The sequence below is a fragment of the Carcharodon carcharias genome, chromosome 26, assembly GCF_017639515.1.
Source record: "Carcharodon carcharias isolate sCarCar2 chromosome 26, sCarCar2.pri, whole genome shotgun sequence".
Lineage (NCBI taxonomy): Eukaryota > Metazoa > Chordata > Chondrichthyes > Lamniformes > Lamnidae > Carcharodon > Carcharodon carcharias.
In genome coordinates, this window is record NC_054492.1 from 23,020,800 (window position 1) to 23,045,615 (window position 24,816).

General features: G+C 44.0%; 1 protein-coding gene across 2 annotated transcripts in view; it reads right to left on the minus strand.

Moving 5' to 3' along the window:
• The window catches only part of megf11 (multiple EGF-like-domains 11), a 354,743-nt gene that overhangs the window by 139,216 nt on the left and 190,711 nt on the right, over positions 1-24,816 (minus strand). For both annotated transcript variants that reach the window (XM_041175289.1, XM_041175290.1), the window contains exon 5: positions 1,857-2,103. In XM_041175289.1, coding sequence (XP_041031223.1) covers positions 1,857-2,103 — 247 coding nt within the window. The remainder of the gene's footprint in view (positions 1-1,856; positions 2,104-24,816) is intronic.

Consider the following 24,816-nt stretch of genomic DNA (forward strand, 5'->3'; position numbering starts at 1 on the left):
TACAGTCAGTGAAGGATTTCGACACTTAATAAAATGATATCTTGAGGTGTGGTGGATTGGTACCCTGACATTGGTTTGAAGTTTCAAATACAAGTGAACAAAGTGAGCAATCAAGGAAAAGTAGCTGTACCATAGCTATGGAGGAAGAAAAATCACAGAGGGATCATGTTAACTCTGGATCATTTTCTTACATCTTTTCATGTCAATTAGAAAGTGAGAGCAATAGTAGCCTGCTTACAAACTGGTAATAATGAATGGTGTGGCAATATGTAAATGAGCAACACAACTGAGTCTGATAAGGGAGATATACAAGAAATACTTATACGCATAATCTTGTAATAACAACTTGCAGAACAACATTGGAATAGGACACAGGGCCTGATCTTGACAGGGTGGCAATGATGGGGCAGACTCTGCAGCTTGCTGTAGGCCCCCACTCCAAAGTCAGCCTAATTGACAGGCTTGGCTCCCGGTCAGATAGAGAACACTTCACAGCAAGGAGACTGCAGTTATTATTGGGGGTGGGGGTGAATGGGAGCCAATCATTTTGGCGGGGTGGTGGGGTGGGGGGTTGGTGGGAAGAGACACGCAGGAAGGCTCCCAATCTCCTGTGGGATCTTTGTATGGGGTTGATGGGGAGGTGGGGGGGGAAAGCTTGGCTGCAGGGAAAGGCAATCCTGCTCTTACTGGCCCATTAGCAGTGCGGTAAAAGACCATCCCTTCTCCCCAAAGCTGTCCATGCCTCCCTTCAATTTCCTGAGGCCTGGAAAATCCAGCCAACTAGGCTTAAATCTGCAAAAAAAGTTAAATCTGAGGCTCTTGTCCTCATGCAAATATTTAAATTGCCAACCTGCCTCCTGGGAGCAAATTAACTGCCAGCTGCTTGTCTCACCTGTGTTAAATCCAGATGTGGGTGGGTTGGGAGCGGGTTTGAGATTTTTTAAAGTTTTAACATTCCAACTGATTCCAACCCCTTGTTTTGGGGGTTAAGATTCAGCTCAAGGTACTTGGATACAGGAAAACTCACCTGAAACTGATAAATATTCACAAAGGAAATGAATGGGATAACAATTTTGTAATGAACAGAGTGATAAAGTGTGCTGGAGCATCAATGTGCACTGTAAAGCTTTTATATAACATCGATTGTACATGTTATTCTTCCTGCACCATATAATTTCTTGAACTCTACACTACCCTAGGATATTGACTAGTAAATCAATTTTTTATTGGAATGTCTACATAATTCAAAACATAACCCCAAAATGTAACTGCTACAATTGGGCAGGATTTTGGTGAGACCACATTGGTGTCCTGTATGCCATTTTGGTCTCCACACTTAAGAAGGCATATATTTGCATTGGAGGTTGTACAGCGAATGTTCATCAAATTGGATCCTGGGATGAGGGGGTGTTCTATGATAAGAAGCTAAGAAATTGGGCCTATATGATGTAGAATGCGAAGAGATCTCATTGAAACCTACAAAATTCTGAAGTGGCTTGATAGGGTAGATGCTGAGTGATTATTTCCGCTGGTTGGGGAACCAAAAGCATGGGGGCACAGTGTCAGGATAAGGGGCCCAATAATTTAGGGCTGAGATTAGGAGAAATCAGTGCTGTAAGGGTCATTCTAAGGGTTGCGAATGCTCTATCACTGAATACATTTAAGGCTGGGATAGACATTTTTGATCTCTCAGGGAATTAAGGAGCATGGGAGCGATGGGGAGAATGGATTTGAAGCCCAAGATCAGCCACGATTGTATTGAATGGCAGAGCCGGCTTGATGGACCATAAGGTCTACTCTTGCTCCTATTTCTTGTGTTCCTGTGTAATTGGGAACGCTAGTAAATTTATACTTACAAGGCACCAGTGTAGCCTGGAGAACAATGGCATTCTCCGGTCTCATGATCACAAGTTGCTGCATTTTGGCACTGACACTTAAACTGACATCCTTTGCCATAACTTCCATGGTCACACGGTCCTTCACACCGCCATCCCTCATATCCATCAGCGCAGACACAAGCCCCGGTGATGGGATTACACAGGGCTTTGTTTTGACATTGGCAACGGTTACTGCAGTGTGGTCCCCAGTGTTCACTGTCACAGCCTGCGTGGATGAAAAAGACACATTGAAATAGCAAGGGGTAGATTATTATGACAAATTATGCGACTGAATAGTGCCCTGAAATTCGACCATACCGCACCAGGGAGAAGCAATACACAGAAACAGCTTTTCCACAACTCAGTTAGGTCACTAAACAAAGTGTGAAACTGAGGAGATTTAATAATTTGAAGGAAGGGTAAAAAATCAGAAGGTGTGTCAACTAAATTGCTTTCACACATCTCCAAGTTACCAGTTTGTCAGGCAGCATTGGAACAGGTCATCTACTTAATTTTTCTCGATTAAAAATGGGGTGTGAAACATCTAAGGCAAGAGAGAGAGACTTGTCTCCTTGGCACCAGCTGATAGATGAGGCGCTGTTGGTTTCGACTTTTATTGTTGACAACAAAGAATGTCCAAAAATAATAGTGATGACAGAAGAATAGGTAATGCACATAGTCCCCGAAATCTCCTGCAGCCTTCTGCTCTCTTCCACATGCTCCTCTTACCACCTCAGGGGGTAAATGGCTAAGGGAACATTGTCAGCAGTCACTAGGTCAGTGTTTGAGATGTTTGTTCACTATCTAAGTGACAACTGTTATGTGAACTCATGAAGTTTTGTGTAAATCTAAATGTATATTATGAGAGATTAACTGAAAATTTCAAAACAAAGATCAATCGATCATTGTTTGGTAGGAAATTAAGGGTTACAGAACAAAGGTTAATTGGAGTTCAGATACAGATCAGCCGTGATATAACTAAATGGCAGAAAAGACTTGGAGTTGTGGCCTCCTCCTGTTCCTACAATGGCATCCAAACCTCAAACTGGTAACACAATAAAACTGTACAATGCATGACTGCTTCAAGTCACAGGATAGAACATTGGGGAAACTGAATCAGCTCACAGCACCAGCAACACCCATCATCTAACAAAGATCAACAGAATTAATGTTTCAGCTCTAAGGGTTACATATAGACTTGTTAACTCTGTTTCTTACTCCATGAATGCTGCCTGACCTGCTAAGTATTTCCAGCATTTTCTGTTTTTTATTAGCTTTTAATTAGTTTGTTAACAATGCATTCCTCACCAATGATTTGTGATGAATATGCTTTCCTCTTCAATATTTAAATAATCTGAGCTACACACTACTTTGTGATCAGCAAAATGAAAATAGTCATGAGTTGGCAATTTTTTTCTTTGTTAAAAAGCAACACAACAGGTATTTTATTCCATAGCTCTATACTTTACAATCTCTGTTAGGGATCAGTGGGTTTGTAATATAAAAAAACTTGTCTATAGGTGAAATGTATACAGTATTCAAATGCATGACATTTTAGGATTATGGTTAAATAAATAAGAGAAAAAAGCTGCATGCGTATCAGTCCATACTGAGAAGTTTCGGTGCAATTGCAATGATTTATACCTGCGATCATCTTGCTTTAAGCTGCACTCATTCATAGTACAGTCTGAATCTGCAGCTCCCATTTTACACGATACTGTAATCTGAACAGAGTTCTCTCTTTACAGCTCAATCTACTTTCACGCTCTCCCGCATAGCTTTGCAGTCTGGTCTAGAAATTGATCTGTGCAGCACACCAGTTTTCAGGCACTACTCAGGTGAAAGTTCCCAATATGATGGGAAGGAAGTGCGTGGTAATGCCCTCCCCACCATACTGGATGAGGACAAAACATACGTGTCTTTTACTCAGGCCTAAAACAGGCGTTAGGTCCTTTGCATTGGCCATAAGAAGGCAAATGCCTACCTGAGGTCCCATCTCCAAGACTGGTTTGCCATGAGGCAGTCAGCACAATTGGACTCTGGGGAAGCAGGACTAGAAATTGCCTACAAGGCTCAATCAAGAAGGTAAGTAACATCCAAATGTGCAGCCTACATTAAATGAACTCATCAACCCCAATCCTCCCCAGACTTCCCTCCACTTCCAGCCTCAGCTCCCAACCTCTCCCAGGCTTCTCCCACTTCCCAGCCCAGTATCCATCCTCCCAATCCTCAGCCCCAACATCTGACTGCCCCCCCAGACTTCCCCCACTCCCAATCTCCCTTACTCTTAGCCCTGACCCCAACCTCCTCCACTTGTTTTCCTGACCCCTGACTTCCTGCCGTGATCCCCACACTCCCTACTCCACACTCCCCCTCTCCCAGACCCATGCTTTCATCTTCCTGCAGCATCTCTACCATCCCAACACCAAAATTCCCTGCCCCTTCAATCCCTGTCTATGTGCAGTCCCTGGCCCCCAATTCCCAGACCACCTATTCACAGATACCACACTGTGCACAGTGACTGGAAACTTCAAGTGAACCAGGCTAGTGCTGAGTGGATTTGGAAGGAGGGTAACAGATACCTAGTGAATGCAATGATTCTTCTGTCAGGAGAGCTTCATGTTGGCTGTTTTATGGTGGACTTGATGTTTCATCCAAATAATACATTCTGATGACATGTATCAAGTGCAATTTCAGAAATAAGTTATTTAGTTGGGGATATAGCATGGGTGGGTTTGAGCAGAAGGTAAACTCTTTCCCCATGGGAGCAGCTACATATCTACAAGGTGCAGGTCACAATCAGCCAGGGCTGTTTTGCCTCTGCAAAAGGCTCCTTGATGCCTAGCAAAACTGGAGTCACTGGAAATCAGGGGGAAAACTGTCCGCTGGCACAAAGGAAGATGTTTGTGGTTGTTGGAGGTCAATCATCAGTTCCAGAACATCATTGAAGGAGTTCCTCAGGGTAATGTCCTCGGCCCAACCATATTCAGTTGCTTCATCAGTGACCTTCCTTTTATCATAAGGTCAGGAATGGGGATGATCGCTGATGATTGTACAATAATCAACACAATTCACGACTCCTCAGAGACTGAAGCAGTCCACGTCCAAATAGAGCAAGACCTGGACAATGTCCAGGCTTGGGCTGACAAGTTGCATCTAACATTTGCACCACACAATTGTCAGGCAAAGACCATCTCCAACAAGAGAGAATCCAACCATCGCCCCTTGATGGTCAATGACCTAACCATCACTGTCAACATCCTGGGGGTTACCACTGACCAGAAACTGAACTGGACCAACCATATAAATACTGTGGCTGCAAGAGCAGGTTGGAAGCTAGGAATCCTGTGGGGATTAACTCCTGACTCCCCAAAGCCTGTGCATCATCTACAAGGCACAAGTCAGAAGTGTGATGGAATACTCTCCACTTGACTGGATGAGTGCAACTCCAACAACACTCAAGAAGCTTGACACCATTCAGCAACCCACTTGTTTGGCAGCCCATCCACAAACGTTCACTCCCTCAACCACAGATGCACAGTGGCAGCAATGTGTAGCATCTACAAGATGCACTGCAGGAACTCACCGATGTTCCATGGACAGCACCTTCCAAACTCAGTACCACTACCATCTAGAAGGACAAGGGCAGCAGATACATGGGAACATCACCACCTGGAAGTTCCTCTCCGAGCCACTTGGAAATATAACCGTGGTTGGGTCAAAATCCTGGAGCTCCCTCCCTAACAGCAATATCAGTGTACCTACAACCACATGGACTGCAGCATTTCAAGAAAGAAGCTCACCGCCATCTTCCCAAGGGCAATAGGGATGGGCCTAGCCAGCAATGCCCACATCCTATAAATGAACTTTAAAAATGCCACATATGCTAAAATACTGCCTTGATGTCGAGAACAGTAACTCTCACCCCACTTCTTTTGTCAATGTTTAGACTATGGTTGTAATGAGATCAGGAGCCGAGTGGCCCTGGTGGAACCCAAACTGAACATCAGTGAGCAGGTTATTGCTAATCAAGTGCTGCTTGATAGCACTGTTGATGACCCCTTCCATCACTTTGCTGATGATCGAGAGTAGACTGGTGGAGCAGTGATTGGCCTGGTTGGATTTATCCTGCTTTTCGTGGACAGGACATAGCTGGGTAGTTTTCCATATTGCCATGTAGATGCCAGTGTTGTCGTCATACTGGTGCCACTTTGCTAGGGGCGCAGCTAGTTTTGGAGCACAAGTCTTCAGTACTATTGCTGGAATCTTGGCAGGACCCATAGCCCTTGCCGTATTAAACTTGAGTCTTTGCAAATATGAGTCTTTACTCTTATCCCACCCTGGGCATAGCACTGGAAAGCTAATCATTGGCATATGGCACATCCCCCTGTAATAATATGCTGTTATTGCTCAGAGGAAGAACGTATTTGACTGGATGGTATAGATTAGCAAACTGGCCTTTCACCATTAGCTATGCAGGTTTAAAAGCAGCTCAGAACGAAAGCCTCTCCATTCCCTCCCTCTCTACTTGTTGACTTGAGCCTAGGTCAGTTTCAATCAATTCCTATTGAGTATGAGTAAACACTAACAAATTTCATACAATGTGGCATTAATTTTACAAGTTTCAGACAAAGCTCAATGTACAGCAATGACTCATTTTCTATTGGGACAGCTTTATCTTTCATCCATATTATTTTAACAGAATTGATGTTTGATGAAGACAATGGTTTCCAAAAGTGGAACAGTTTTCTCCTCTTGACAGAATTGTCATCCTTCACTTTGATAAGCACAGAAACATTCACAAAATTTCTAAATTAGGAAAAGAAAAATAATCCCAGAAGACATCTGAACAGTGGAACTGTCTAAAGGTTATGGAAGAAAGTATGTTAAAAGTTTTGCTTCTTTTGTTGTCTTTGACATTGGTGCCAGTTGCTCCAAGTTCAATAAAAACTCATATCGTACCACTTCCCTCAAGGTAGCTTCAGGTCCTGTTGGGGACCAATCTTTTAACAATGTTGTGTGCCAGTCATGTAGGAGTAGAAAGTAAGACATTGATATCAATAACATTTCAGAGGCTCACAGTATGAATGAAAGAAAATTGCAGTGCCTTCCACTCACAGGTGCTAGTGATAGGTTCCAGTAGGCTGTTTGCATTTAATGATGTTAATGAGGCCAGATGGTACAGGTAAGTATAAAATTATGATTTGACAGAATACTATTCAGCAAGCTGAGGAGTGCTTGCAATCAAGGAAATATTTTTTTCTGCTTATCCTGAAGTAAAGCATTTTTCTTTTCTATATAAACTTACTGTGAGAAATGAATGTTTTTTAAAATATTTTTGGAGAATAATGAATTATTCTAAGGAAAAGGCTCTGTGTGTGTGTGTGTGTCTGTGTATGATTTAATTAAGCTGGGCAGAGATTAATAGGAGACAGGTTGTCTGGGGGGAGTTTAAACATGAAAAGGATAGAGGTAAAAGCAAAAAACTGTGGATACTGGAAATCCAAAACAAAAACAAAAATACCTGGAAAAACTCAGCAAGTCTGACAGCCTCTGCTGAGAGGAACACAGTTAACGTTTCGAGTCCGTATGACTCTTCAACAGAAGAAAGGAAAAATAGAAAAGAGGTGAAATCTAAGCTGGTTTAAGGGGGAGGGGGGGGTGGTGGGACAAGTAGAGCTGGATAGAGGGCCAGTGATAGGTGGAGATAACCAAAAGATGTCATAGACAAAAAGACAAAGGTGTTGAAGCTGGTGATATTATCTAAGGAATGTGATAATAAAGGTACAGATAGCCCTAGTGGGGGTGGGGTGGGGGGAATGGGTCGAAATAGGCTAAAAGGCAAAGATAAAACAATGGTTGGAAATACATTTAAAAATAATGGAAATAGGTGGGAAAAGAAAAATCTATATAAATTATTGGAAAAAAGGGGGATCGGAAAGGGGGCGGGGATGGAGGAGAGAGTTCATGATCTAAAATTGTTGAACTCAATATTCAGTCCGGAAGGCCCTAAAGTTCCTAGTCGGAAGATGAGGTGCTGTTCCTCCAGTTTGCGCTGACCTTCACTGGAACATTGCAGCAGGCCAAGGACAGACATGTGGGCATGAAAGCAGGGTGGTGTGTTGAAATGGTAAGCGACAGGGAGGTCTGCGTCATGCTTGCGGACAGACCGAAGGTATTCCGCAAAGCGGTCACCCAATCTGCGTTTGGTCTCTCCAATGTAGAGGAAACTGCATTGGGAGCAGTGAATGCAGTAGACTAAATTGAGGGAAGTGCAAGTGAAATGCTGCTTCACTTGAAAGGAGTGTTTGGGCCCTTGGACGGTGAGGAGGGGGGAAGTAAAGGGGCAAGTGTTGCACCTTCTGCGGTTGCATGGGAAGGTGCCGTGGGAGGGGATTGAGGTATAGAGGGTGATGGAGGAACGGACCAGGGTGTCCCGGAGGGAACGATCCCTGCGGAATGCCACTGGGGTGGGGGGGAAGGGAAGATGTGTTTGGTGGTGGCATCATGATGAAGTTGGCGGAAACGGTGGAGGATGATCCTTTGAATGCGGAGGCTGGTGGGGTGATAAGTGAGGACAAGGGGGACCCTATCATGGCTCTGGGAGGGAGAGGAAGGTGTGAGGGCGGATGCGCGGGAGATGGGCCAGACACGGTTGAGGGCCCTGTCAACCACCGTGGGTGGAAAACCTCAGTTAAGGAAGAAGGAAGACATGTCAGAGGAACTTATTTTGAAAGTGGCATCATCAGAACAGATGCGACAGAGGGGAAGAAACTGAGAGAATGGGATGGACTCCTTACAGGAAGTGGGGTGTGAGGAGCTGTAGTCGAGGTAGCTGTGAGAGTTGATAGGCTTATAATGAATATTGGTGGACAGTCTATCACCAGAAATTGAAACAGAGGGGTCAAGGAAGGGAAGTGTCAGAGATGGACCATGTGAAAATGATGGAGGGGTGGAAATTGAAAGCAAAACTAATAAATTTTTTTAGGTCCAGACGAGAGCATGAAACAGCACCAAAGCAATCATCGATGTACCGGAGAAAGAGTTGTGGGAGGGGGCCAGAGTAGGACTGGAACTAGGAATGTTCCACATACCCCATAAAGAGACAGGCATAACTGAGGCCCATGCGGGTACCCATAGCCACACCTTTTATTTGGAGGAAGTGAGAGGAGTTGAAGGAGAAATTGTTCAGCGTGAGAACAAGTTCAGCCAGACGGAGGAGAGTAGTGGTGGATGGGGATTGTTCGGGCCTCTGTTCGAGAAAGAAACGGAGAGCGATCAGACCATCCCGGTGGGGGTTGGAGGTGTAGAGGGATGGAACATCCATGTTGAAGAGGAAGTGGTTGGGGCCAGGGAACTGGAAATTTTTGATATGACGTAGGGTGTCAGACGAATCACGGATGTAGGTGGGAAGGGACTGGACAAGGGGAGAGAGAATGGAGTCAAGATAGCAAGAAATGAGTTCCATGAGGCAGGAACAGGCTGACAGATAGAGTTGTTATGTTTGATGTACAAGTAAATATGTTAGATCCAACATTTGCATTTTTACATAAGTGAAGAGTTTGTTTAAATATCAAAGGGGAGTCAGAGGTTCAAGAAACATGTCTGCATCTTACAGGAGTTCCATAGGTAAATAGAATGGAGGATATTATATTTTACTGACCTGAAAGCAAATACAAAATAGAGACATGTAATCCAATGGAAGGATTGGAGTTCAAAGAGGTGTAAAAACAATGCAACATGAGATGAAAGGGAAAAAAAGGTATTTTAGAGTTACTGTTGAGCTGGGGAGATAGCTGTTTGAGCTGTTGAGTTGGGAGCTGTTAGCTCTGGGCTGGGAGGAGATACAGTTTGAATCAACCATCCAGTTAAGCCAAAAAAGTCTTGGGCTACAAAAAGCAGTTTTATTCTGAAATTTGGCTTTCCACAGCAGAGTGGAAGTGAGTTACAGGTCATATGGTATGACTTTATTGAAGCAACAGCAGTTTGCCTTGGGTAATATTACTGGATTTTGTATAGTTAAATACCTGTAAGGGAGTGTTGCCTGGAAGGCATTTACTTGTGGGTCTGACAAAACGGAGAGTCTTTTTGGGGGAATGTTTGTAAGACTAATCTTAATTTTGCAACTGTAATCTTGTGTGCTTAAGTTTTCTTTCATTCTTGTTAATAAAACTTGTACTTTTAATTTTTAAAATCCTAAAAATGTTACTGGGTGTCATACTGCTGAGATCGGTATGTCTTCTCATTTTCAGAAAATAAAAAATGGGTATGGTCAGTAAGCTAAGTTTCCCTCTGGGATTTGGTTTGTGCAGCAATTAACATCGGCTGTGGTCATAACACTTACTTTCACAAGATCAAAGACTATTCAAAAAGTAAAACAATAAAGCCCCTTTAGTAAATAGCAGATCAGTTTTCCACCAAGTCTTTTCTTTTGGAAGGGGTGGGAAATTATTTAACTTTTGGTCTATAAAATCCTACTGCCCAGAAACACAATATGTTGGGGCTCTGACATATGCCTTCATGTTCCCCGCTTCAAATATTTCTCTCTTACATATGAAAAGTCAAAGAGAAGCTTCCAGTGTGTTTATATTGGAGAATTGAAACTTGATGTAAAGGCCTCTCTCCTGCCTAGTGGCGTTCCACACTTGCAGCAGAACCTTGTTGAACTTATTGTTGTAATGATTTAATTGATGAGGTGGGGCCAAAAGTTCCTCTGTTTGCTAAGTTTGTCAATAAAATATATTTGTGTAAACAGTTGAAGACGAATAGAAGGAACTGATGAACTATTTATGCATGAGTATTACTGGGAGGATTGCTCCTATTCAAAAATAGGTAAGAAAGATATTAGCTTGCTTAAAGACTAATCACAAGGAATTAAGAATTACATTGGAGATTGTAAAGGAGAGTCAATGCATACATATTCAGCTCTGTTTTGTTTAATTTGTGCAGGGGTATGGGGAAAAGGCAGGGCAATGGCACTAGGTCATAATGCTCATTGGAGAGCCCATGCAGACATGATGGGCTGAATGGTCTCCTTCTGTGCTGTTAAAATTCTGTGTTGGGATCTGGAGTGATTTCAGAATAGGAAATTATAGTATTAAGATAGCCAATTACATGCAATCATTTTGAAAAAAAAAATGTAATTAAATAGGAAATAATTGGTATAAGTAAAACATCTTCATTTTTTGTCTATTCTCGTGGCTGAAGGCATTTTTAAGATTTGAACAATCTATAAGGAATAATTAAATTGTAATTTGAAAAATTACACTTTTAGTTGATATTGATGAGTAGTAGGTAAGAGATGATGACGTAGTTATATGATTCATCTATCATAGAAATAGTTCTGCAAAATGCATTAATCAAAACCTGTCACTCCCAAGCTCAGAAATATGTGAAAACATGAAAGTTAAGGGCCAATAATGCAAGGTTCCCAATTTAGAAGATTCAATATTGTTCTTAAATTGGCTCAGGGTGAATAAGTCAATGTGATGCCAGTATTAAAACAGAAAAAGTGCTTTGTCATTCTGTTACTAATGGCACAAGCTAACAAAAATGCTGCGGTTAGCAACTTTCTGCTGTAATATCAAATATTAGCACAAACTGACATTTTTCTTTTCTTTAATTTTCATGCATATTTAGTTAAAAGCTTGCTTTACTCTTATTGACTGCAGCTTCAATATTGATAGCCATTAACATACCTTCAGTCAATAATTATGTTTTCTGGACCAATGCTCCAGACTGATGGTATGAGAACTACTACTTCTAATGGCTGTAACAGTTTACAGTAAAATGAGTTTACAATTGTTTAAACCCAATTCCTAATGTTAATGCATGTGTTAAAAAAAAACTACCTGTAAATCAGTATTAAATTGCAGTCTTGCCACACTAAGGCTGCAAGAATAATTAGTGTGGGAAATGGAAGTGTTGTATAAGAAAGACTTACCAGAATTTTTTGCCTTCGCTGCGGGTCTGCAGTGGTCCCGAACTTGTGTGAAATTGCACGAGAAGACGTCAAGCAGGCGTTCCAACGTCATCGTGTCATCGCGTGATATTACGGTTAGTGGGTGTGCACTGGAGTTGGAAGCGCAATAAAAAGGCAATTGTCCAGAATTTTATGTGGTCCATGCAATTCAATGCTCGGCGCATGGGCCACTCGGCCAGGCAACCATCACGTTTTTAACTGAAACTCGATCCAGGACAGGATAAAAGGCGACCAGGATCGTGGCAATTTGAGTAGGTAGGAATTTAGGTGTGAATTTGCTGGAGGTTGTTTTTACACAGTTCACTGCATTCTTTTTTCTGGAGTACTCTTTGGGTTACAAGCTTTCTCAGAGGCTTTCTGTGGAGTGCCACTGTCAAATGAACTATCCTGTGCCATTTGTATTTCAGGAAATGGGGAATGTCTACTCTGCTGGAGGGACCTCCTCCGAAGAAGAGGAGAGGGCCAGAAAGGAGGTCTTTCTGTAGGCAGCTTCCCAGAGTGCAACCTGTGGGAAGAGAGGTGCAGCCAGAGGGGGTGCAGAGTAGGAAGTGCAAGGCAGAGGATTCTGCAGAAGATGCCATTATCCTGCAACCAGAGTCTATCGGAAGTGCTCTAGCTACATGGACATGTCTGAGTACAGTGCTAAAGGTGGCTCTGCCTCTCCAGGGACACTGTGACCTCCATATGCCAGATGATTGGCCCAGAGATCACCTCAAATTGTGTAGGTGGGCATCCTATGCCAGTGGTTCTTAAGGTTACAGTGGCCCTGAATTTTTTCACCTCCGGCTCTTTCCAAGGGTCAGTGGGAGAACTATGTGGTGTTTCCCAATCTGCTGCCCACAGCTCCGCCATGCTGGTCGCTGATGCTCTGTCCAGGCAGATCAGTAACTTCATTGATTTCTGGACCAATGAAGCCAGCCAGGCTGAGCAAGCCAGAGGCTTCCGCTGCCACCACCAACGCACAGTAGCAGCAATATGTACCATCTACAAGATGCAATGCAGGAATTCACCAAGGCTCCTTTGACAGTACCTTCCAAACCCACAACCATTACCAACTAGAAGGACAAGGGCAGCAGATAGATGGGAACACCACCACCTGGAAGTTCCCTTCCATGTCACACATGATCCTGAGTTGGAAATATATCAAGTTCTGTCAAAGGGTCATGAGGACTCGAAACGTCAACTCTTTTCTTCTCCGCCGATGCTGCCAGACCTGCTGAGTTTTTCCAGGTAATTCTGTTTTTGTTTTGGAAATATATCGTTGTTCCTTCAATGTCACTGGGTCAAAATCCTGGAAATCCCTCCCTAACAGCACTGTGGGTGTACCTACACCACATGGACTTCAGCGGTTCAAGAAGGCAGCTCACTATCACCTTCTCAAGGGCAACTAGGGATGGGCAATAAATGCTGGCCCAGCCAGCGATGCCCACATCCCATGAAAGAAAAAAAAAATTGCTGGGCTTCCCTGAATCTAGGGAGCCATAGGTTGCACGCATTTAGCCATAAAGGCACCATCGGGTGAGCCGGGTGCATTAGTCAACAGAAAGAGGCATCCAGACTGTTTGCAACCAAAAGACTCAGATTTTACAGGTCTGCGCCAGGTACCCGGGCAGCTGACATGATGCACACATCCTGTGACACTACCAGGTACTAAGCTTTTCGTCACTCTAACTTAGTTGGATGACTGGCTCCTGGGTAACAAAAGCTATCCCTTGAAAAGGTGGCTCATGACGCCAGTCAGATACCCAAGGACAGAAACAGAGGAAAGGTACAAAAGAAGTTATGGCTCCATAACAGCGGTAATTGTGAAGACCAAGATAAGGTTCTGCTGCCTGGACCGATCAGGGGGAGCACTGCAATATCCTCCAGAGCATGTCTCGCTTATTGTCGTCGTGTGCTGCGCACCGCATAATCTGGTCCTGTCAAGGGGGAACCCATCGCATACAGCTCATGCTGCAGAGGATGACTCAAGTGATAGGTCTGATGAGGAGCTGGAGGAGGCCCTTGGTGAGAATATGAATGCGGAAGTGAGGAACCTATTGGAAGGCAAGGAGGCCTTGAATCTCCATTCTTTCAGCAACAGACATCCAATGCATGGCTTGAAAGTGAGGTCAAGGGTGACACCACCTTACTGAACGTTCCTGAGGAGGTCATCTTGTCACCCTTATGTCAAGTAATAATCTCTGAAATAAAGTTTGCAGCCCCTCCCATCTGTTGCAAGCCGCTCCCATGCCCATCACCTATGAAAAACATGAAACACAATCGGCCATGAAACATAATGAGATCTTTATATGTTAACATAATTTGTATATAGTAGACGTATGAACTAAAGTTATATCACTCATGACAGCCCCTCTTGTTTACAGTGCCTTAAAATTCCACTTGCGAGTGCTGCGTCTTGGTGCCACCCCTCACGCTGGCAGCGGCATTAGAGGCAGCCTGCTGACTGTGATGTCCTGTCGGCCTTGATGACCTTAGCCTTTGGCCGGTGGAGCCTGTGTGGTTGTTTTGAATCTTTCTGCTCACTTTTGATGGACGAGCACCTAGCATTGTAACTAGGTGCCTCATCCATCTCACACCAGCAGTGACCTGCTGAGTTCACTGCCAGTTTGTGGGCTGCAGGTCTGAGCACAACCCCAGAATCCCCTAATTCTGTTCCTGGAGCTGCTTCTCCATGAGAGTTGCCATTCTATCTATGAAGGAGACTGTGCGCTTGGAGCTCCAGGTCAACGCAGTGCTCAGGCTCTGCATGGACTCCTCCAAGACAGAGACCATGGCATGTAAATTGTCAGGGATCTCCGCCAGATTTTCCCATGCATCTCACTGGAAATCCAGCATCTGCCACCTGATGGGCGACTCCAGAGGCTCGTCACCTGCCTCGGTCTCAGCATGGTCCTGGGCTCCAGCAGTCCTCCCACTGCCAGTACCCTTGGCACTCTCTGCCTCCGCCAGCTCCTCATATAAGTATGATGTGCCCTCACTACTGTGCACCACCATCTAAAGCCAATGTGCTATTGCCCATCGACGTGCATGCGTCTGTACTGGTGCTTGATTCAGAGACAGGGTGTGACACGGGTGCTGCTGTCTGTGGATCCTCCTTGGGAGTCAAGGGAGGGCCCTCGGGGTCTCTCTGGCATCATGAGTATGGCACATCTGTGGGAGGAAATGAATATGTCAGTTGATAACATCATTACAAAGTGACTGTGCATGTGCAACAGTTGCTTCTCACAATGGACAACTGCCTCACAGACATTGTGATTGGATGAGCAATGGGGACTTTTGGTTTGAACTTCTCATTGGAGATGCCATGACCCTTTACCTCTTACACACTCTTCCAGTCTCTCACCTGCCCACTGGACCCTTACATTCCTCCGAGACCCCTGCTTCTCCATGACCTGTGGACCTTGCTCCACACTTGCACTCCATGTTGAGGGCGCCCATCTCAAACTTTGAAAGGATCAGGAGGCTGGCCACCCCACCACCCATTCGTGCATGCTCCTGCGCATTATGACTTCTCCTGTATGAACAGAAGTGTTTCAATAGTCCGCCCTCGACCCGCCACATCATGCCAGCCTCACTACCCACCCACCCCCCATCTCCCCCCCCACCAGAAACACCAGGTTCAGGGGACTGTCAGTTTGGCACATCTTGTACACACCCAAGCCAAGTGGGCACATCTCCCAGCCTTGGTCGGCATAGGGATATGTGTCATTTGGCACTCAGCATCTCACACCTCTGAGAACCATGAAGCCACCCTCCAAGACATCTATACATAGTTCCATGCCAAGTCAGTACTCATCTTTGCAGAACACATAAGGTCACTGAGCCTTTTCCGGCACTGGATCCGTGTGTGGCACACAACATCATGCCTGCTCACCTGGGCAGCCATCTCCGTCCAGGCCTTCTTCGTTTGGTCGGGCTGCCTCCTCTTGCCACCCTATGGCATGAGGATCTTCTGCCAGTCACTCACTGTCTCCAGGAAAGCATGCAGGCAATTGTCAGAGAAGCGGGGGTCAGAGTACCCACCGGCATTGCCCTCCTGCCTGGCATGCCCAGCGGCTCCTGAGACCATAGTCCTGCCAATTTAAAATGTTTCAAGTCTGTCATGAACAGCCCCCTGAGGCCCCTCACCAACTCCTGGCAGCCTTCAGGGAACCTCCTGTGCTGTTTTTGAACCCCCTTCCGGGTCCCCATTGGCCCTGGCACCTGCTACATGCCCGCCCTCGCCGGCACTGCTGAGGACTGTCAGCACTCGTTTCACGCTGGCTGGCTCTTAATTGGCCAGATAGTGTGAAATTGGGCTCAGCTTGTAATTGCAGGTGGGAGCAGATATCACATCTGCCTCCAGGCCCACTGATTGCACGCTCACAATGTGCACAAAATTCAGACCATTGTGCCCCTGGGGGAGCTTACTGGCTCGGGCTACTCCAACGTTAGATAACTTGGCCTGGCTCAGAAGTAGAAGAAGATAGGACTGGGTTTGGAGAGAAGGGGGTGGGGGTGAGGATATGGTGCGGCAACAGGCAAGGTTGTTTTTCCAGGATCTGGTCTTCCAGGGCAGACAAAATTAAAATCAGCACTTATCTGCTGGGCTCCTCATTGCCTGGACTGTTAGCTGATACTAGCTGTGGCCTATTAACTTTCAATATGTTGCAGTGAGCAGAAAGAGCAAACAGATTAAATGCTTACACTGAGCATACAAATGGAAGGGGCTGCTATGAAGAAGGAAACAAATAGAGGCTGAAGTCAAGGTGAGGTAACATCTGGTCTCTCAATACCTATCCTCAGAAGTCACAAATAGAAGTGAGGGAAAAGTGGATGGAAGGTTAACATTGAGGTGAGTGACAAATGTAGTGATATGAAGGAAGGACAGAAAGGGTGAGCAGATAGTTAAAAAGCAAAGAGGCAGAGGTATTGATAGGAGTGAGTAGAAGTATCTTTGGAAGCAACGGATGGTAAAAAGGTGCAGGAGTAGTTTGGAAATGATAGGGTGAGTAATATGATGAGAGCTGGGATGCACAGGAAAACATTGAGGATGGGTGGAAGGGATGGAAAGGGAACAATTGAGAGGTGCATACCTCACAGGCTACTTTGTTTACCACGAGAAAGGACATGAAAGATTCACTAGTATATTCATAATGTTGTTTTAATAGGTTATTGGGATATAAGCTTCGCAGGCACAGCCAATATTTATTGGTCATTGCTAACTGCTCTTGGAAAGGTGATGGTGAGCCACTTTCTTGAACCACTGTAATCCATCTGATGTAGGTACACCCACAGTATTATGAGGATTTTGACCCAGTGACAGTGAAGGAATGGCGATATAGTTCCAAGTCATAATAGTGTGTGGCTAGGATAGAACTTCCAGGTGATGGTGTTCCCATGTGTCTGCTGCCCTAGTTCTCCTGGATGAGAGAGGTTGTCGATTTGGAAGGTCATTGTAGTGCAATGCAGTTTGTGTAGGTGGTGGAGGGAGTGAATGGTTAAGTGAGTGGGCAACAAAATGACAGATGGAGTACAATGTGAGTAAGTGTGAAGTTATTCACTTTGGTTGTAAGAATAGAAAAGCAGAATATTTTTAAAAGGTGTGAAACTTCTAAATGTTGATGTTGATTGGTGTATTTGCATAAGGAATGCAGAAAGTTGGCATGCATGCGCAGCAAGCAATTAGGAAGGCAAATAGGCCTTCATTGCAAATGGTTTGGAGTACAAGAATAAAAAAGTCTTACTACAATTGTACAGGGTTTTGGTGAGACAACTTCTGGAATATTGTGTGCAGTTTTGGTCTCCATATTTAAGGAAGGGTATAACTGCATTGGGGGCAGTATGGTGAAGGTTCACTAAATTGGTCCCAGGGATGAGGGGCTGTCCTATGATAAGGCTGAGTAAATTAGGTCTATATTCTCTGGAGTTAAGAATGAGAGGCAATCTGATTGAAACATACAGGATTTTGAAGGGGTTTGATAGGATAGGCACTGAGAGATTGTTTCTGCTGGTCAGGGAATTTAGAACACGCGCCCCAGTCTCAGGATAAAGGGCTGATCATTTAGGGCTGAGATGAGAAGAAACTACTTCACTCAAAGGGTTGTGAATTTTTGGAATTCTCTACCAAATAGAGTTGCAAATGCTCTATTGTTGAATACATTTGAGGCTGGGATAGACCAATATTTGGTCTCTCAGGGAATCAGGGGATATGGGGAATACGTGGGAAAGTGGAATTGAAGCCCAAGGTCAAACATACTTAATGGAGGAACAAGCTCGACAGGTCTACTCCTACTTCTGTTTCTTGGGTTTAAGGTGGTGGATGGAGTGCTGATCAAGCAGGCTGTTTTGTCTCGGATGGTGTCAAGCTTATTGAGTTTTGTTGGAGCTGTACTCATCCAAGCAAGTGGAGAGTATTCCATCACATTCCCAATTTGTGCCTTATCGATGGCATACAAGCTTTGGGGAGTCAGATGGTGAGTTACTCGCTGCAGAATTCCCAGCAATTTTTCACATTACTGGATAGATGTCTGTGCTAGAGCTGTAGTGGAGCATTGCAGCTAAGAACATGGCTAGTTCTGAAGCATAGGTTTTCACTATGGCCAGGATGTTTTCAGGGCTCATAACCTTTGCTATATCCCATGCTGTCTGCCATTTTTTGATTTCATGTGGAGAGGCATCCATGATGATGGGGTCTGGGGAGGAGTCTGTGATGGATTATTCAATCAGCACTTCTGGCTGAAGATGGTTCCAAATTCTTCAGCTTTGTCTTTTACACTGACATGATAGTCTCCCTGATCATTGAGGATGGGAATGTTTTTGGAGCCTCATCCTCCAGTTAGTTGTTTAATTGTCTACCACCATTGATAATTAGATAGAACCATATAGAAGTTACAGCACAGAAGGAGGCCATTCGGCCCATCTTGTCCATGCCAGCCCAAGGACACCCAGGTGCCCTTTCTAATCCCACCTTCCTGCACCTGGCCCATAGCCCTGCAGCTTACAGCACTTAAGGTGTAGATGTGGCAGGACTGCAGGGTCTTGAGCTGGATCCTTTGTCACACTGAAATGTGATGGCTAAATGTATCATCTGACTCAACAGCAGCAATGCCAGGATATCTAGTTGCATATACAATATTTCAAAACAGCCACCCTCTGCTCATGCAATTCTACCAATATACATTGACCCAAGGAGCTATTGATTTGATGTAATATTTACATCAGTGGATCAGAATAAATAACTCACTTAAAAATGCTTATAATGTAAAGTCCACAAGTTGTACAAATATTATACAGTTGGTCAATGGTAAAACATAACTAGCTTTCCCATGTGTACATGCTGAAATCAGGGTTTCTATAAGCTGCAAGTGAAAGCAGCTAATTTGCAAATTATTTTAATACAGCTCAGTTAATCACTCATTCAATGAACATGAACAAAAAGGAAAAACACTCAACAGAAACATATTTTGCACAATTGTAATTGCACTTGCAAATTATGCTGCTGAGTTTTGGTGATATTTGGTAGTGGATTACTATATTTGCTCTGCTGAACATTAAAAATAGAATAAATCAGTGAATGTTTTATGCTTGATCAGGTTTTTCTATTGAAATTTTAAGCTTGGATCGGGAATTTTATACAAGGACAGTGAGTAAAGAGGTTGACTGTCCATTGGAATTCTTTCCTTTGCATTTGATAGCCTGAGCAAAGCCAAAGGGTTACACAATTGAAAAGAGAGATATGTTGCCAAAGCTTTTAGTCTTGCACTCATCAGGACGAAAGCAAGAATGCCAAATTTTAAACAATCACAACAATTTATGCTGGAGGAGAAAAAGGTGCTGATTGGTTGGCAAATTGACTCTGATAGACCAAGCCATTGCCATGGAGAAAGCAATAGGGAACTATGGGCTCCCCAAGCTCCCGGGTAATTCAAAAAAGTCGCAAGGCTTCAACATTTTCCTTTAGTTTGCAGAGAACTGGTCCTTGTGTATGAACGTATGTCACTACTAGCAAGTATAATTGAGCCATGTTATGAGTTCAACTAATTATCTTAAATTGATTATTTTTGTAGCTATTAGCGCACTCAGAATTATTCAGCAAGTGCTGCCCAGTTGCGGAATCACATCTAACAGTAGTCTTTTTGCTTTAGGTTTTTTAAGCGTGGGCTGGTTGAGTACGGTCTGCACTCTGCCTATTACGAACAATCAAAGGAGCAAGCTGTTTGATTTGATCAACCAATCATTGGGACCTATGGCCTACTATATACATCTGGTATCGCACTAGCACTGAAATTCATATATGACGTTGCTCAATTGGGTGTGATTGAGGTCTCGGGAGTGGGTCGGAGGTGCCAAGAAGGAGGGAGATGGTGAGCAGGCCACAGGAAGACAAGTGGCCTGACAGCCACATAATGAATAACGCTGGATCAAACTCAAGGCAGAAAAGTGGAGGGCAGCTCCAGCAGATCTTGTAATAACCAGCCAGACTCTCGCCACATGCTGGGAGTTGGAGTTCTATCAAAGTGACCCATTGCAAGTTTTCCATGAGTGCCTAGTTTCATCTCCACAGTGATCATTGCTGCCTTGGAGGAGCAGAAGCTCATGACCCCAATTGCTGATCCTGGAGGTTGTAACCCACAATTTGGGAATCCCTGCCTTAAGTTGTCTAAAACGATTCTTAGCTACCTAGGGTTTACTTCTATTCCTTTCCTTTCACAGCCAAGTAACTTTTAACCTCAGGATATCTTTCATGGTAAGGGTTTTTCCCGGAGAGTCTCCCTCTAGCGCAAGCTAGGCAAATCTTCCAGCCTAGTTTCAAATCTGCACAAATTTGTTTTTTCAATCTAAGCATAAGTTTCCACCTGCATTCATCTGCGTGCGGTGAGCCATAGAGACTTTAGGCCTCTAGCTGCTCCCTCACTTCTGAATCCTGGCAGATTGCCTTTGTCTGAGTTTCAGGGATATCTTAGAAATCCTTCCCCTCTCAAAGCCCATTTCCATGGCAATGTGAATCACATGGTCCTTGTATCCAGGCAGAAATGGTGATTAGATATTCTTGAGACCCCAACTCTTTTATTTTTGAAAGTTTAAAACATAACTGTTTACAACCCAACATTCTCAGCATCTCCCGAGGACTCTGGTGACTTGCAATCTAAACACTAACCACAAATGCTGCTGCCATTGTCTCCAAGTGTGAACACCATACACCTCTTTCCAGCAAACAACCTGGGCCTCCCTTGATTCTTTAAAGCCATGTCACCCAGACCTGTTGTCAGGTAGACTTCAGAGTGGGTCACATGATCCCCTTTATTTTACCCTAAATTAAAGACATAGTCCCAATACATAAGCATCTCATAAAACCTCATATTTGTAAGAAATGCTGGTGGTTGAGGGATAAATATTGGCCAGAGCACCAGGGAGAACTCCCCTACTCTTCTTCAAAATAGTGGCCATAGGATCTTTTACAATACCTGAAGCAGGCAGATAGAACCTCAAAGTCTTATCCAAAAGACAGCACTTCAGACAATATAGTATTCCCTCAATACTGCACGGAGCAGAACTTAAACCTAAACATTTGACTCAGAGGCGAGTGCTATCATCTGAACCATGACTGACAGACTATATTGACATACAAAATCAGGAGCTGAAGGATCAGTGGTGGCCTTATTACTATATCTAATGCACAAATTTTAACAGAAAATGGGATTGGTGCATGGAGAGCTCAAAGCAGACAGTGTGAGAAGTCAGTAATGATTTACAAGGAGCTTATTGGTCTCCTGCCCAAACTCAACTAAATTTGCCTCCTGGCCATACAGGACTCAGAGCAATCTGCTTGTACTTTCCTCCCAATTTTCTCAATTCCTCAAACCATGATATTTTAAAAAGCTTGGGATATAATAATTGCACATCAATCAGGGTTCAAAATGGTTTATTGAGTATTGAATATTACTATATTAATCACATTTCAAAAATCTCATATACATTTGGTTTTAATATTAAGTTTTCTCAATTATGATTCTTTACTACCTCAGGAATTAGGAAAGTTGTTTCTAAATTAAATTCATGTCTGTAATGAGCCTTCTTCGTGGCCTTGTTACCTTTCAGTCAACATATCCCAAAAAGCAAAATAAAATGATCTAAGAATTGGAAAGTAAGCAACATTTTGAAGTAAAAGATGCCATTTTTCAAAGTTTTGTAATTACTTTATGCAGCATTTCAACTCATCAATTATTTAGCAATTATAAAAAATTAATTAAGGGCATCCTGCTGACAGAGTGGTCATTGATTTGCAGATGTACACAAAGATCTGATTAATGTGCCATAAAACTAGGTTTTAGTTAGGCTTAGCATTCTGATTCTATGTCTCTGTTCAAGTATCCTTCCCACCATCATCCCAAGTGCTGAGAACTGGCCCTAGTTAGACCATCACAACGAGTCATCCCTTATAATCAATGAGGTTCAGGAATGGGCAATGCATCAGAGTTCATTTACATCGTGTGGCATAAAACTGCTCTGACATTTGTCACTGATTACTTAGGTCAGAAGCAAGTGATAGACCGAAAAAGCATTGAGTTTCAGAACACTGTTGAATCTACAGCTGATAAATACAGCATAATTTTCGCAACAGGTTTTATGATCTTCTTAATGGAAGTATGAACTCAGAAAATACCTTTTCTCATTCAGTTTGCTCTCCCAGATGGATCAAGCAGTTTACTTTGCAATATACTCCAAGTTTTGTTAGTCTTCTGAGAAAGGGTGTTAAATTTCCTATCCAAACGAAACAATTTCTAAAGCTCCCCTTTGACTGTCATGACTTTAACACTTTGTCACTGGACTAGTAATCTATAGGCCTAGGTTAATGCTCCGGGGACACGGATTCAAATCCCACCACGGCAGCTGGTGGAATTTAAATTCAATTAATAAATTTGGAATTAAAAGCTGGTGAAAGTGTGACAATGAAACCATTGTCAATTGTCGTAAAAACCCATCTGGTTTACTCGTGTCCTTTAGAGAAGGAAATCTGCCATTCTTTCCTGGTCTGGCTTATATGTGACTCCAGACCCACAGCAATGTGGTTGACTCTTAATTGCCCTTTGTAATAGCCTAGCAAGCCACTCAGATGTATCAAACTGTTATGAGGCCTAAAAAAAAAGGAATGAAACCAACAGGCCACCCAAAATTGACTTAGGCACCAGTTATAGGACAATAGCACACCCAGTCCTGTTGACCTTACAATGTCCTCCTTACCAACATCTGGGGGCGTGTGCCAAAATTGGGAAAGGTGTCCCACAGACAGGTCAAGCAACAGACTGACATGGTCATATGCACAGAATCATACAGACAATGTCCCAGACACCACCATCACCATCCCTACCGACAGGACAGACCGACCGGTGGTGGCGGCACAGTGCTATACATTTGGGAAGGAGTAGCCCTCGGAGTCCTCAACATTAACTCTGGATCCCATGAAGTCTCATGGCATCAGGTCAAACATGGACAAGGTAACCTGGTTACCACCTACTGCCCTCCACCCCCTCAGGTGGCTGAATCAATACTCCTTCATGTTGAATACCACTTGGAAGCAGCATGGAGGGTAGCAAGGCCACAGAATGTACTCTGGGTGGGGGACTTCAATGTCCATCGCCAAGAGTGGCTCGATAGCACAAGTAGTGACTGAGCTGGCCGTGACATAGCTGTAAAAATGAGGTATCAACCTGGTGAAGCTACAACACAGGACTACGTACATCCCAAACAGCGTAAGCAGCATGTAATAGACAGAGCTAAGTGACTCCACTGCCAACAGATCAGATCTAAGCTCTGCAGTCCTGCCACATCCAGTCATGAATGGTGTTGGACAATTAAACAACTAACAAGAGGAGGAGGCTCCACAAATATCTCCATCCTCAATGATGGGGAACCCAGCACATCAGTGCAAAAGACAAGGCTGAAGCTTTTGCAACCATCTTCTGTCAGAGCACCAGGTGGATGATCCATCTCAGCCTCCTCTTGGGGCCCCCAGATGCCAGTCTTCAGCCAACTCAATTCACTCCACGTGATATCAAAAAACGGATGGGCCCTGACAACATTCTGGCAATAGTACTGAAGACTCCAAAACTAGCAATTCCACTAGCCAAGCTGTTCCAGTACAGATATAACACTAACATCTATTCAGCAACATGGAAAATTGCCCAGGTATGTTCTGCACACAAAAAGCAGGACATATCCAATCTGGCCAATTACTGCCCCATCAGTCTAATCTCGATCATCAGCAAAGTGATGGAAGGGGTCATCAACAGCGCTATCAAGTAGCATTTAAGAAATAACCTGCTCACTGACGCTCGATTTGGGTTCCACAAGGGCCATTCAGCTCCTGACCTCATTACAATCCTGGTCCAAACATGGACAAGAGCTGAAATCCAGAGGTGAGGTGAGAGGGACTGCCTTTGACATCACGGCAGCTTTGAGTGCGTGTGGCAACCAGGAGCCCGAACAAAACTGGAGTCAAAGGAAATCAGGAGGAAAACTCTCAACCAGTTGGAGTTATAGCTAGCACAAAGGAAGACAGTTATGATTGTTTAAAGTCAATCATCTCAGTCCTGGGACATCACTGGACTTCCTCAGGATGGTGTCCTAGGCCCAACTATCTTCAGCTATTTCATCAATGACCTTCCCTCCATCATAAGGTCAGAAGTGGGAATGTTCGTATTGCACAATGGTCAGCACCACACGCGACTCCTCAGATTCTGAAGAGGTCTGGACAACATTCAAGCTTGGGATGGTAAGTGGCAAGTTACATACGCGCCACACAAGTGCCGGACAATGATAATTTCCAACAAAAAAATCCAACCATTTCCCCTTGCTATTCAATGGCATTACCATCGCGGAATCCCCGACTATCAATATCCTGGGGGTTATGACTGACCACAAACCAAACTGGACCAGCCACGTAGATACTGTGGCTACAAGAGCAGGTCAAAG